At 56.3% G+C, this 12,864-nt stretch overlaps 1 protein-coding gene across 2 annotated transcripts in view; it reads right to left on the reverse strand.

Annotated features, from left to right (window-relative positions):
* Positions 1 to 959: 959 nt before the first annotated feature.
* TIE1 (tyrosine kinase with immunoglobulin like and EGF like domains 1) overlaps positions 960 to 12,864 on the reverse strand; it is a 46,447-nt gene continuing 34,542 nt past the window's right edge. For both annotated transcript variants that reach the window (XM_038414548.2, XM_038414545.2), the window contains 11 exons: positions 11,780 to 12,070; positions 10,610 to 10,803; positions 10,192 to 10,402; positions 8,950 to 9,060; positions 8,571 to 8,761; positions 7,300 to 7,413; positions 6,880 to 6,950; positions 6,410 to 6,450; positions 3,483 to 3,579; positions 3,022 to 3,121; positions 960 to 1,954 (listed from right to left, as the gene is read on the reverse strand). In XM_038414548.2, coding sequence (XP_038270476.1) covers positions 1,883 to 1,954; positions 3,022 to 3,121; positions 3,483 to 3,579; positions 6,410 to 6,450; positions 6,880 to 6,950; positions 7,300 to 7,413; positions 8,571 to 8,761; positions 8,950 to 9,060; positions 10,192 to 10,402; positions 10,610 to 10,803; positions 11,780 to 12,070 — 1,493 coding nt within the window. In that variant the 3' untranslated portion in view covers positions 960 to 1,882. The remainder of the gene's footprint in view (positions 1,955 to 3,021; positions 3,122 to 3,482; positions 3,580 to 6,409; positions 6,451 to 6,879; positions 6,951 to 7,299; positions 7,414 to 8,570; positions 8,762 to 8,949; positions 9,061 to 10,191; positions 10,403 to 10,609; positions 10,804 to 11,779; positions 12,071 to 12,864) is intronic.

The raw sequence follows: 12,864 nt of genomic DNA on the forward strand, positions 1-12,864 counted from the left end.
TCACACCTCACATCAGCTCAGCCTGGACAGAAATCCCCTCCTGACACATCCTGAATCTACCACCTGTACAGCCTCAGCAGGATGGTGATAGCTGGTCAGACAGGTGCCACCAGCCCCAGGCTGCTGCTTCCTCCAAACTTACTGAGTTCCCGCCAGGCGCCTAAGGCCAAGCCTAGTGACTGTGAGACCAGGCACGTGCTTCACGCCATCTTCCTAGAGAGCGAGAGAGAGCAAAGCCCGAGGGCCCTTGCAGAGCACCAGGATACAGCTGCACCTCCTCGGCCCCCACCCAGAGCCCATGCCCAACAAGCCCAGCTCTGGGTTCCCTGGCTGCCCGCATCCAGAGCACAGGGCATGTACTCAGAGCACGCACATGCTGCAGGATGAGTTTTTTAAAATTACACTTTGTAACTGGCTTTTGCGCTGACAGCCAGGCAGCAGGAACATACCACAACTGACTTGGAAATGGGCAAGAAAACTAGACAATCAGCAACAATGTGGACACTCACCAGAAAGCTGAACTCAGGGGACTCCATTCTAATGGACCAGAGACCAGTTGTCTCCTTAGAGGTCAGGAGGGAATTCCATTGCTCTGCAGCATGGCCCAATATCCCCGTGCAAGGAGGGTTTCTTTAGTTTGCTTGCCCCTGAAGAACCAGGCATAAGCCATGCCCTAGCCAGGATTCTGGGACCGACAGGCCCATGCTCGGATCTGGAAAATTCCGTGCTCCTGAGACAGCCCAGGACACTGACGTCCTATGGCAGGTCAGGGAACACACAGGCACCAGTGGTGCAAGACCCAGTATCCCATTCCCTGCTCCCTGAGCCAGCGCCCCCCTAGCGGAAGTCAAACTAGACTATCTAAGTGTCCTTTCTAGACTTACAATCTGTGTTTCTATGAAAGCGAGCGAGAGAGGAAAGGCCCTGGCCCCTTCCCCAAACTCCTGAGCCAGCCAGTCCCTTGGACTTCCTTTATTAACTATAAAGCATAAGTTGTGGCAGCCACTGGTCTCTGGCAGGTCAGAGAGGAGCCTGTGGCCAAGCCTGGAATATTTTACTCCTCCATGGTGTTCTGAAGGTGAGCGCTGGAATCCTTCCTCTTGGACTCACCAAATCGGCCCTCTCCCAGAGGGTCTCCAGCATCCGGGAGCAATGTCTGCACAGCTCTGCGTGCAGGTACGCTGACCGCAAGGTGCCAAGCCAGGTTCAGCTGCACAGTGAGTCAGTTCCGAGAGCCCACAGGCAGAAGGGAAGCCAAGCAGCCACACACGAAACACCAAGGCTGGAGGTGGGGACGGTGGCTCTACATTTGGGGCTGTTTCCAAGTCTGTCCTTTACCCAGGACAAGTCTTTGTGCCTCTCGTAGGGCAGCAAAGGGCTGGTATCACATCCTCTAGCTTCAGAGAAGTCCCCAGTGTCCGTGGGCTCAAGGGGAGATAGGCCTCCCTGCCTGTGTTCTCCGCCACGCACAGCACCTGGCTGCAGCAAGGATTGGGAGAGTGGGGAGGGGCATGAGACAGGAAGAGCCTGGCCCATTGGTTGGCCCTGCCACTGGTGCAGAGTTGCACTGCAGAGACCGGCAGAGAGGGCAGCAAGTGCAGGGCAGTCCTGCCTGAGTGGACTGCGGGGCAGAAGCTGCCGTTCAGTCAGGAACCTGGCTTCAGAGTATGGGGGTATCATGTTAACCAGAAACTGCCCCCAGGCAAGTTCCTGCTCCAGGACAAGGGGCATTTTCTTGTCTGCACACGAGCAGGCCATTTACAGCATGTCCCACATGGGGCAGAGGCCGTGTCCCTCCCCTGGCCTAGGCCAGCTGGTGTCCAATTGTGGCAAGTAGGTGTGTGTTATTTACAGGGCTCCCGATGCTGTGCTCCACTCGCCCTCAGGCCTCCTCCGCTGTGGCGTCGATGCCAGCGTATGTGAAGTTCTCGAATAAGGCCATGTTCACATAGGCCTGGATGGGGAGAGACAGTGTCAGGCCTGGGGCTGAGTTAGAGCATCCTGCCCAGCACTCACGTTCCCAGGACACCCTGGTCCTGGTATCAGGACCCTGGACCCTGGCCTGCTCCTAGTGCTGTCTTGGTGATTTCCCATGTCTAACCGAACGCAGGTAGGGCTAAAAGAAAAGGAGGACTTGTGGCACCTTAGAGACTAACACATTTATTTGAGCATAAGCTTTCGTGAGCTACAGCTCACTTCATCGGATGCATTCCACTGAAGCTGTAGCTCACGAAAGCTTATGCTCAAATAAATGTGTTAGTCTCTAAGGTGCCACAAGTACTCCCGTTCTTTTTGCGAATACAGACTAACACGGCTGCTACTCTGAAGCAGGTAGGGTTGTGACTGGGGTTTGGCTTTGTGCCCCTTGGCCTGAGCTAAGGCTTGGAGCTGCTCCTCTCTTAGCCAGGAGGGGGCAGTGTTCTCCCCAGAGTCCCTTGCAGTCTGGGTCTGGGCTGTGGCTTTGCTCGGTTAGGTTCAGAACAGGGAGTAGAGCTGGTGTTCCCTGCCAATCCCAGGCAGCATGGGGCACCAGGCAGAGTGGGACTGTCCCCACAGCATGTCCCTCCGGAGCAGGGCTGTCCCCATGCTACGCACCTAATCCAGCTGTGAGTGTCCCGTTGCAAAGCTTCCTGAGCTCTGGCTTGGAGATGAGGCCCAGGTATGTGGCAGGGCTCAGAGCCCTGCTCCCCGATGCCCTTCTGAGGAAAGAGATTGCAAGCCCCTGGATTTCCCCAGCATCAGAGCAGTTCCCTGTGTGGCACAGTCAGATTTACATCATTGCCCAGCAGCTGCCAACATGGGGCATGGCCAGGGAAAGGAGCTACAGCAGCTCTGCAATCCAGCTGGTTCTGGCTGCTGGAAAAGCTCATTAGAGCCCTGGAGTGGCAGTTACTGTGATGGGGCTGCCCCCTAAGACCATCCTTGCCTCCCCCTTCGGTGCAGCCCTGCCCCAGGGCCTGAATACAGCCCTGAGGGAAGGATAGAGCTGAAGCCAGCCCCGCTGGGGCGCAAGCAGACTACCTTCCTGGCCTCCAGCATCCGAATAAGTTGCATGGAGATCTGAGCGAAGGGCGGGCGCTCGTAGGGGCGGTCTCGCCAGCACTGCTTCATCAGCTCATATCTAGGAGAGAGAGCACAGCAGGACCTGTGTCAGTGCAGACAGGACATGGGGGAAGCACTGGCAGGGAAGGTGGCAAGCAGCTGAGGTATAAGCAAGCTGCAGTAGGAGGGATGAAGGCAAGGGAACCCAGTGGGCTGCCCTACCATGGGTCATGGGTGGGGGGGCTGCCAGCTTTCCTGTTCCTAGTGCACAGGGATTACATCATGTGACGTAGCCCGTTCCCTAAGACACCAAGCAAACACAGATGCCATGCAAAGAGCCCCCGGTTCCTATGTGTGGCTGGTGCCCCATGGCCACAGCCTGTTTTCTTGGTCCCAGCAGGCCCAGCCGGGACAGATACAGCCAGCCAGATCCCACTTACACCTCGTCATCACAGTTGCGGGGCTTCTCCATACGATATCCCTGCGGTAGTTTCTCGTAGAGCTCGGCACATGTCATCCCGCAGTATGGAGTTCCTCCTGGGGGAAGAGCGCAGCACACACACTCATAAGGACATAATAATGGCCATACTGGGTCAGACCAATGGTCCATCTAGCCCAGTATCCTGTGTTCCAACAGTGGCCAATGCCGGGGGGTTCAGAGGGAATGAACAGAATAGGACAACTGATTGAGGAATCCATCCCCTGTTGTCCAATTCCAGCATCTGGCAGTCAGAGGTTTAGGGGCTTCCAGAGTATGGGGTTGTGTCACTGACCATCTTGGCTGATAGCCGTTGATGGATCAATCCTCCATGAACGTATCTAATTTTTTTTTTAACTCCATTATAATTTTGGCCTCCACAACATCCACAGATTTACTCTGTGTTGCGTGAAGTAATACTTCCTTATCATTGTTTTAAACCTGCAGCCTAGTAATTTCATTGAGTGACCACTGGCTCTTGTGTTAAGAGAAGGAGTAAATAACACGTCCTGATTCACTTACTCCCCACCAGTCATGATTTTATAGACCTCTATCATCTCCCTCCTCAGTCGTCTCTTTTCCAAGTTTAACAGTTGCAGTCTTTTTAATCTCTCCTCGTATGGAAGCTGCTCCATATCCCTGATTATTTTTGTTGCCCTTCTCTGTACTTTTTCCAATTCTAACAGGTCTTTTTTTGAGATGGGGCAACCATCTATCCCTTTCCTAGTGCTTCCTAACATTGCACATTGAGCAGATGTTTTCAGAGAATGATCCACAATGACTCCAAGATCTTTCTTGAGTGGTAGCAGCTAACTTAGACTCCACCATTTTATACGTATAGTTGGGATTATGTTTCCAGTGCGCATTACTTTGCATTTATCAATATTGAATGTCATCTCCCATTTTGTTGCCCAGTTTTGTGTGATCTCTTTGTAACTCTTTGCAGTCTGCTTCAGACTTAGCTATCCTGTGTAATTTTGTATCATCTGCAAACTCTGCCACCTCACTCTCTACCCCTTTTTCCAGATCATTTATTGATGTATTGAACAGCACTGGTCCTAGTACAGACCCTTGGGAGACCCCACTTTTTACCTCTCCCTGGTCTGAAAACTGACCATTTATTCCTACCCTTTGTTTCCTGTCTTTTAACCAGTTACTGATCCATGAGAGGACCTTCCCTCTTATTCCCTAACTGCTTAATTTCCTTAAGAGCCTTTGGTGAGGGACTTCGCTAGAGGCCTTCTGAAATCCAAGTCCACCGGATCCCCCTTGTCCACATGTTTGCTGACTCCCTCTAACAATTCTAATAGATTTTAAAGGGAAATCGTGCCTCGCCAAAAACCATGTTGATTCTTCCCAAACATATCATGCTCATCTAGCTGTCTGATAATTCTGTTCTTTACTATAGTTTCAACCAATTTGCCTGATATTGAAGTTAGGTTTATGGGCCTGTAATTACCAGATCGCCTCTGGAGCCTTTTTAAAAAATCTGCATTCCATTACCTGCCCTCAAGTCATCTGGTGCAGAGGCTGATTTAAGCAATCGGTTACATATCACAGTTATTAGTTCTGCAGTTTCATATCTGAGTTCCTTCAGAACTCTTGGATGAATATCATCTGGTCTTAGTGACTTATCATTGTTTAATTTATCAATTTGTTCCAAAACCTTCTCTATCAATGCCTCCATCTGGGACAGTTCCTCAGATTTGTCACCTAAAAAGAATGGCTCAGGTGTGGGAATCTCCCTTACATTCTCTGCTGTGAAGATCAATGCAAAGAATTTATCTATCTTCTCAACAACGGCCTTGTCTTCCTTGAGTGCTCCTTTAGCACCTTGCTTAGTCCAGTGACCCAGTAACTATTTGGCAGGCTTCCTGTTTCTGGTGTACTTTAAAAAAAATTTGCAGTCAGTTTTTGCTAGTTGCTCTTCATGGCCATGACAGCACCTAGCTAGTGGGTGCCCACAGACTCAGAACCCACAGCACTGGGAACATGTTCAACACTGGAGTTACTGTCAGGACTGGCCTGACTCGGGACAGGCTGGCTCAGGGGTTAGAGCTCAAGCCCAGGACTTGGGTTCATGTCCCTGCTCCATGATCGCTCCCTGCATGACCGTGGGCAAGTCACCTGCTCTCTCTGGCATAGAGCCTCCAGCGCATGTAGCCAGTGGCTGTACTGAGAGCCAGGTGTCTGAATGCCCTGGAGGGTCCGTGCCTTTGTCCCCATCTGTACCATGGGGATAAATCTGCCCCAGACGGTGCAGTGCTCATACACTATGGCGGGGAGCTATATACGGATCAAAGGGAGAGCCCTGGTCTACACCCACTACTCAAGTGTTGCTCAGGGCTGTGGGGCAGCCACACAACGAGAGATGTCATTACGCTGACTTAAGACCAGGTGTAGACGCCGCGAGGTCGATGGAGACCTAGCGCCTGCCTCTTGAGGGAGTGGATCTAAAGCAGTGGGAAAGCCCTTCTGTGGCTGTCGCGAGTGTCTCCAGGACAGTGCTGCAGCTGGGCTGCTGTAGCACTCAGAGCATGTCTACGCTATGACTCATGTGCCAAAGGCCCAGAGGAGGCAGCTCAGTGGAGACCCTATGCCAGCTCCTCGGCATGTGAGTTACTCCCTTGCCCCAATGGGTGCTTGGATCTGAGGGACTCTCCCGGCTGGCACTGCTGTGCCATCGCACCCTCCGCTGGGCAGTGCTCAGTGATACATGTTCACGTTCCTCACTGCCTCACTCAGACAACATTTCTGACATGAGCCAAGAGCTCCCTGCCAGAGCAATGGGAGGAAGGGCCAGGCTAGCTGGGTACACCTGTGCCATGCCCTCAGGACCCATGGGTAGAACAGACGAACCTGGGATGAGTTGCCTGGGCCGGTACTTACCCAGGCTGACAATCTCCCACAACAGCACCCCAAAGGACCACCTGAAAGAGAGACAACACTTGGGTCTCCAGCAGTGCCTCCCTCCCAGCTGCCTCGCCCAGTTCCTGAGGCTTGGCAGCATATCTGTCTGAAGGTTTTATTCTGGGACAGGAATGGGAGGGGCTGGGATTGCATCAGGGGAGGGGACTGGGAAGATGGAGGCACTGGAAATGGGGACAAGCTCTTCTGAGCTAGGACTGTGTCCTGCTGCGGCTGAGCAAGGCCAATGCAACAGGAATCCATGGGTCTGAGCACAGTGAGCCTGGGCTGAGTGGGGGGATGGGCTAGAGGCTGGGAACAAGGCACGGGGAAGGTGTAGGAGCAGCAGCCCCTCCCGTGTCAGCAGGGAGGGGTCAGCTAACCCCCTCCTACATTGGCAGAGGGCTAACCCCATAGACATATCTACCACACAGACGGGGGGCAGGACTCACACATCACTCTTGGTGGTATACACGCTGTAGTTGAGGGACTCGATGGCCATCCAGCGAACTGGCAGGCGGCCCTGGGGGAAAAGACCAACTGTAATGAGCAGGGTAGTGGGGAAATGCCCCCCCCATGGTCAAGGAAATGGGGGGGTAGGAAACAGCCACTCCCAACCCAACCAGGGGGGAGATCCAGGCTAGGGTACAGGTGCCACCCACCACCAAGTTGGGAGAACCAGGGACAGCGGCCCCCAATCCAGGCAGCGGGAGCCATGGGTGGAGTGGGGTTCACGGCCTTGCTGTGGGACAGAAGAGATCTTGCACTAGGACAGGGGCAATTACTGTAATTGTCCCTAGAGCTGATGGGTTGGGGCATTGCAACCTAGGTCTGCCAAGGGCGCAGTGGGGAGCCCCTCACTCTGGACTCACCATGGTCTTCTTCACGTAGACCTCCTCCCCTCGGGAGAGGCCAAAGTCGGCAATCTTGGAAGCCAGGTTCTCCCCCACCAGAATGTTCCTGGCTGCCAGGTCCCTGTGAATGAACTGAGACAGCCATGGTGAGTGACGGCTGGGCCTGTGTGGCCCCTCCTGGAAACAAGCTGGCGGGCCCCAGCTCGGCCCCAGCCTCCAGTTACTCCCAGCCCTGGGACGTAGAACAGGGAGCAGCTTTGGCGACAGGTGGGTGGGGTCGGGGGGAGAGCAATGCAGCATTCACCATCTGGGACTCTGCAGCTGGGAACGGGAAGGTGCTGGCGGGCCCTAACCTCAGCACTTTGGACATGCTGAGGGACAAAGCTGTTTTGCTTCCAGTCCAGCCCTCATCCCTGGGCACATCTAGGCCCCAGCTACTGCTCCTAAGGAAGTTGATGGCTGCAATGGATCCTGATCAGCTCTTCTGGATCCTGGGGAGTCTCCCCTGTGCCAGCTGGCTGGGCAGAGGGGAGGCAGTCAAGCTGCAGGTGGGTTCAGGGAGCCTGGCCAGGAGGCAGCAGAAAGGAGCCTGGACTCAGCAGCGGTGGCTCCAAGTCCCTGGAAGTCAAAGTGCTGCACCTAGGACGGGCTGGGCTTTGGGGCGGCCCTAGGAAGAGGAGACTGGGGGCCTTTCACAGTCAGCACTGGGGAGTCATGTGGCGGCTAAGCGTGGGAGGATGCTTCAGCAGGGCTCAGGGGGGTGCCCGGCCCCCCGCATTCTGGGTCAGAGCATGGGTGGGTCACCTGGCTGCCCCGGAGACCTGTGCCCAGAGGGCTGCTAGGCCAGCCACTGAGCAGCAGAGCTGCTCTCTGAGACAGGAGCAGGCAGTGCCATGGCACCAGCTCCTCCATTCCCGTGCCCCACGTGCAGAACACATCACAGCCAATCAGAACGCAGATGGGCAGGAGAAACCTATGCTCATTGGCTAGTTTGCCCCAGCTCTGTGTTCTTGTTGGTGGCAAGTGACATGATGGGGCATGGTAACGCTGCCTCATCCCAGGCAGGCTGGGCTCCCATGTCGCTGGGTCACAGAGCGGTGGCCATGGCAGGCGTGTTTCAGGGAGAGACTGGAGCCAGACGCCTCGACTCCTGGTTCTGATACACAAATGTGCAGGCACCAACACCCCTCCCATGCTCGTGCACATGCACCAACGTGGCTATCACGGCTGCTGGCCGTGACTGAGCTTGGCATGTGCTCAGAGCAGGCGGGGCAGGGGAGGGGACACACCTGTTTCTCGCTCAGATACTGCATTCCCTTGGCCACATCGGAAGCAAACTGGAGGAGCTGCTGGGACGTGAGGGTAGATGCCGTCCCATGCTCCTTTGCGAAGGCCGGGTCAGTCTCTAGGACTCGGCTTTTCCGGAGGAAATCTAGCAGGTTCCCATAGGGAGCGTACTCAATAGCAATGTACAGGTAGCCTGAGGGACGAAGGAGGGAGACAGGCCTTCAACATCCTGCAGTGGGTAGGGCAGGCAGGACTTTGCCCTGAGCAGAGAAGGGGGCAGTGAAGCAGGTATGGGGAGCAGTGCAGGGACCCCAGGAATAGTAGGGAAAACAGCCTGGCCCAGCCCACCCAGAGCAGCGGGGTGGGGGGGGAAGCTCCCACCTTTGTTCTCACAGGCCCCCAGCAGGTTGATGATATTGGGGTGGTGCCCCAGTTTGCACAGCACCTCCAGCTCCCCTGCAAAGTCACGGTGGTCGTTCTCTGATGCAAACTCTGAAACAAGCCGGGAGCAAATGTTGCAGTACAGGGGCCCAAGCCTGAGACACCCTCCCGTCCCCAGCGCCCCCCCCCCCCCCGCAGTCCCAGGCCCGAGACACCCTCCCGTCCCCAGCCTCCCCCCCACAGTCCCAGCCCGAGACACCCTCCCATCCCCAGCCCCCCCACTCTACAGTCCCAGGCCAGAGACACCCTCCCGTCCCCAGCCTCCCCCCCACAGTCCCAGCCCGAGACACCCTCCCATCCCCAGCCCCCCCACTCTACAGTCCCAGGCCCGAGACACCCTCCCATCCCCAGCCCCCCACTCTACAGTCCCAGGCCCGAGACACCCTCCCGTCCCCAGCCCCCCACTCTACAGTCCCAGGCCCGAGACACCCTCCCGTCCCATGCCACCCCCCTCTGCAGTCCCAGGCCAGAGACACCCTCCCGTCTCCAGCCCCACCCCTGCAGTCCCAGGCCCAAGGCTCCAGTCCACAGCCACCCCCCTCTGCAGCCCTGAGGTACCTCCTCCATCCCTTGGCCAGTTGTTACTCTTAAAACTAGATGACTGGCACCACACCCCCCCACAGGCGCACACCATCAGCACCAGCTCCCATCCCCTCTGGCACCCTCCTGGGTGGGTGCAAACCTCCATCACTCCTCCACCCGCCTCTGAGACACCCTCCCACGTGGGTACAAACCTTCAGCACTGCCCTTCCTCTCCCCCATGGGTGCAAACCACCAGAAACCCTCTCCCCAAGGTGCACTCCTGGGTAGGTGCAAACTCCCATTACCCCCCCCCCCCCCCGAGAAACCCTTTTGTGTGGGCGCAAACCATCGGCACCCCCACACACAGGTGTCCAAGCTATTCCCATTCAGATAGTGTTTGGGGGACACGCATTGGGCACTTCTTGGATTTGGACTTGGCCCCACATCTGGGCTCTGTGGGGCCCTTCAGGCAGCCCCGTGAGGTTGCTCAGTATCTCAGATGCTTGAGGCTGTCTATCCCAGTACCTGGAGCAAACTCCAGCTTGACCCTGGGGCCCAGCTCAGGGTGCAGGGATCCCTGCCAGGTGAGTACATTGTCCTTAACCCCCCTTGCCATTCATCCCTCCCTCCTGGGCTCCAAGCAGGTGCAGGCTCGCTTACCTTTCAGCATCTTGATGGCTGCATTCATTTTCAGGCCATCCTTTTTGATCATTGCCCTGATGACCTGCCCGAAGTTCCCCTCTCCAATCATATCCTCAAATTTGATGTCCTCCCACTCCAGGATGGGGTAGCTGAGGGGCTCAGGCTGGGGCTTTGGCCGGCGGGTCAGGGTCAGGGTCCCTGAGTTGAACTGCAGGATGGTCTCTTCCCCCTGACAAACAGGTAAGGGGGAAGTTAATGATTTCGGGGCCCCGAGGAATCCAAAACAGTGGTCTGAGCAGGGCTGGGGGTGGCGGTGTGTGTGTGTGAGGTATGCTTCACCCTGCCCATGGCACACTAGGATTGGAGATCAAGCTGGGACATGGGGATTCAGGGAGCTGGGCTGTGGGTCTGTTGAGGCAGAGGCAGCATTACTCACTGAGCCAGACTGGTAAGTGAAGGTCCGGCGCCGGTGAAAAAAATTCTTCTTGATAAGGAAAAGTGCCAAGAGGGCAAAAAGGATGGTGAGGCAGGTGACGGACACGGAGCCAATGATGGCCAGAAGCAGCTGCTGGTCTATTCCCGAGGGTTGCATGTCCTGGCTTTTCAGTCTGGGCACCTCACTCAAGGCACCTGCAGGGAGGGAGGGGAACAGAGGGCTCATGGCTGTGCCCGGCTCAAGGTGTCAGATGCGACAGCTCCAGCCCGATGCAGCTCTTTGCACTGCTCCATGCACTGGGAAAACCCCTCTCCTCCTTGGTTGAGTACAGCACTGCAGCCCAATAGCAAAGGCCATGCAGCTAAGTGGCTGCAGCTGACCCAGGCATTTCAGGGCTCTGCAGTTCACCTGCCCCAGGCATCACACTGCACGACTGGAGCCATGACACCTTCCCAGCCCTGATGGCTACAGCTTATTTGCACCCGCACATACACTGATTTGCACAAGTGTTGCATGTTCCCCATGATGCATTGAAATGAACTATGTTCTGGAAAGGGTGTTTTACTCCCCTTCAGTCTCTGCCCTTCCCTGCCCCCCAACCCCACTGACTTATTATTTCCTCCTGCTCCTCTCTCGCTAAATTCCCCTCCCTTCCTTGCTCTTTTTCACCTTCAGTTTCTCTCTCGTGCCCATTTCTGCTTGGCCCTGCCTCCCCATGCCAAAGACAACGTTCCAGCCCCAGGAGCTTTGCTATCTCCACGCACCACAGCAGTGCTGCTGGGAGCAGCTCTCCTGTGGGCTCACAGCTGATGTGGGGGTCAGTGCCCGAGCTGCTCAGTGGGTCACACACCAGCGGAGAGGTGGTCACTGGTGACACTCTGGGGCATGGCACATCACCCACTAACTAGGCTTTTTGCAAGGCTGAACACAGAGCCAAGACTCCAAAGGGGCCTCCCAAGGGGCTTGTGTGTGGGGGGTGCCAACTGGGCTGGGGCTGTCCTGGCAATATGGCTCTGTGGGGGAGAGCGGGGGGAATGGAGACAGGTGCCAGGCCTCCAGCTGGGGTGGGGATCCAAGACATAGGTCAGCAGAGCAGCTGGGATGGAGGGGGACTGCATGCCCCACTCAGTTCAGCTCTTTCCTGGTGCGTCTCTGAAATATCCCACTTACCGTCCCCAAGGGTCTCCGCCTTCACAGGCTCACTCCACTCCCCAGGCACATGGGAGTTCGCTCGGACCCGGAACTGATACCATGTGCTGGCGTTGAGCCCCCAGATGATCTTCGTGGTCTCCCCACCGCTGTCCGTGTCAACCCACTGAGGCTCACTGGCCCCACCCAGCTGCTGCAGCTCCACAATGTACTTACTGACACCCCCGTTGGGATACTCGGGGGCCTGCCAGGTGAGTTTGACGGTAGTGTCCGCGAGGGGCTCTGCGTGGAGAGACCTGGGAGAGGAGGGGCCTGGGACGAGGAGAGGAGGGAAATTAGCACTACAAGTAACATCTCCAGGGTTTGAGGCACTGGGCCTGGCTGCGCCCAACCCCCAGCCTTAGCCACAGCGAAGGAGACTCCCTGGGCTGTGGAGGGCATGGGACCATGGAAAGGACATGTGTGCATGTGGGAGGGGGTGACAGTCAGTGGGCCACAGCAGAATAAACAGAAAAGGAAAACAGTGGGATCACTTTAGACAGGTCCCCCCATTCAGGGGGGTGCAGAGGGGTGGGGTCGGAGCCACACACCCCGGGCCCGGGGCAGAGGGGCGGGGTCAGAGCCGCGTGCCCCGTTCTAGGGGCTAGGGCAGAGGGGTGGTGTGGTGGGTGTCTTGACTCCTGTTGCTTTGACCGCTGAGGCTATAGACAGAGCAGCCTGAGGACTGCCTGGCTAGGAGGCTGGGAAATGCCAAGGCCACGTTTCTAAATGCACACACACCCACACATGGTAATGCAGGTGTGCGGCATGAAGAGGTGCAATCCCTGACCAATGGAGTTGGGCTGGGGAAAGCCCCTTGCTAGGCACAGTTATTCTGGCAAAGCGCACCTAGTGTAGATGTGGCTCAGCCTCATCTTTCAAGTCACCGCTCTTCGTCTGCACTAAATGATACTCCCAGCTTGCAGTGCAGGACTGATGCAGTGGGATGCAGTGCGCAGAACCAGCGACAGGAAATGGAGTGCTGGGGCATCAGCCGGAGAGGGAGAGCAGCACATTTGGGTAAGCAATGGCTGCCAACCTGAGTCAGCACTAATGCTAAATAGTTA

This window comes from Dermochelys coriacea, chromosome 8 (assembly GCF_009764565.3).
Source record: "Dermochelys coriacea isolate rDerCor1 chromosome 8, rDerCor1.pri.v4, whole genome shotgun sequence".
NCBI classification, from domain to species: Eukaryota; Metazoa; Chordata; order Testudines; family Dermochelyidae; genus Dermochelys; species Dermochelys coriacea.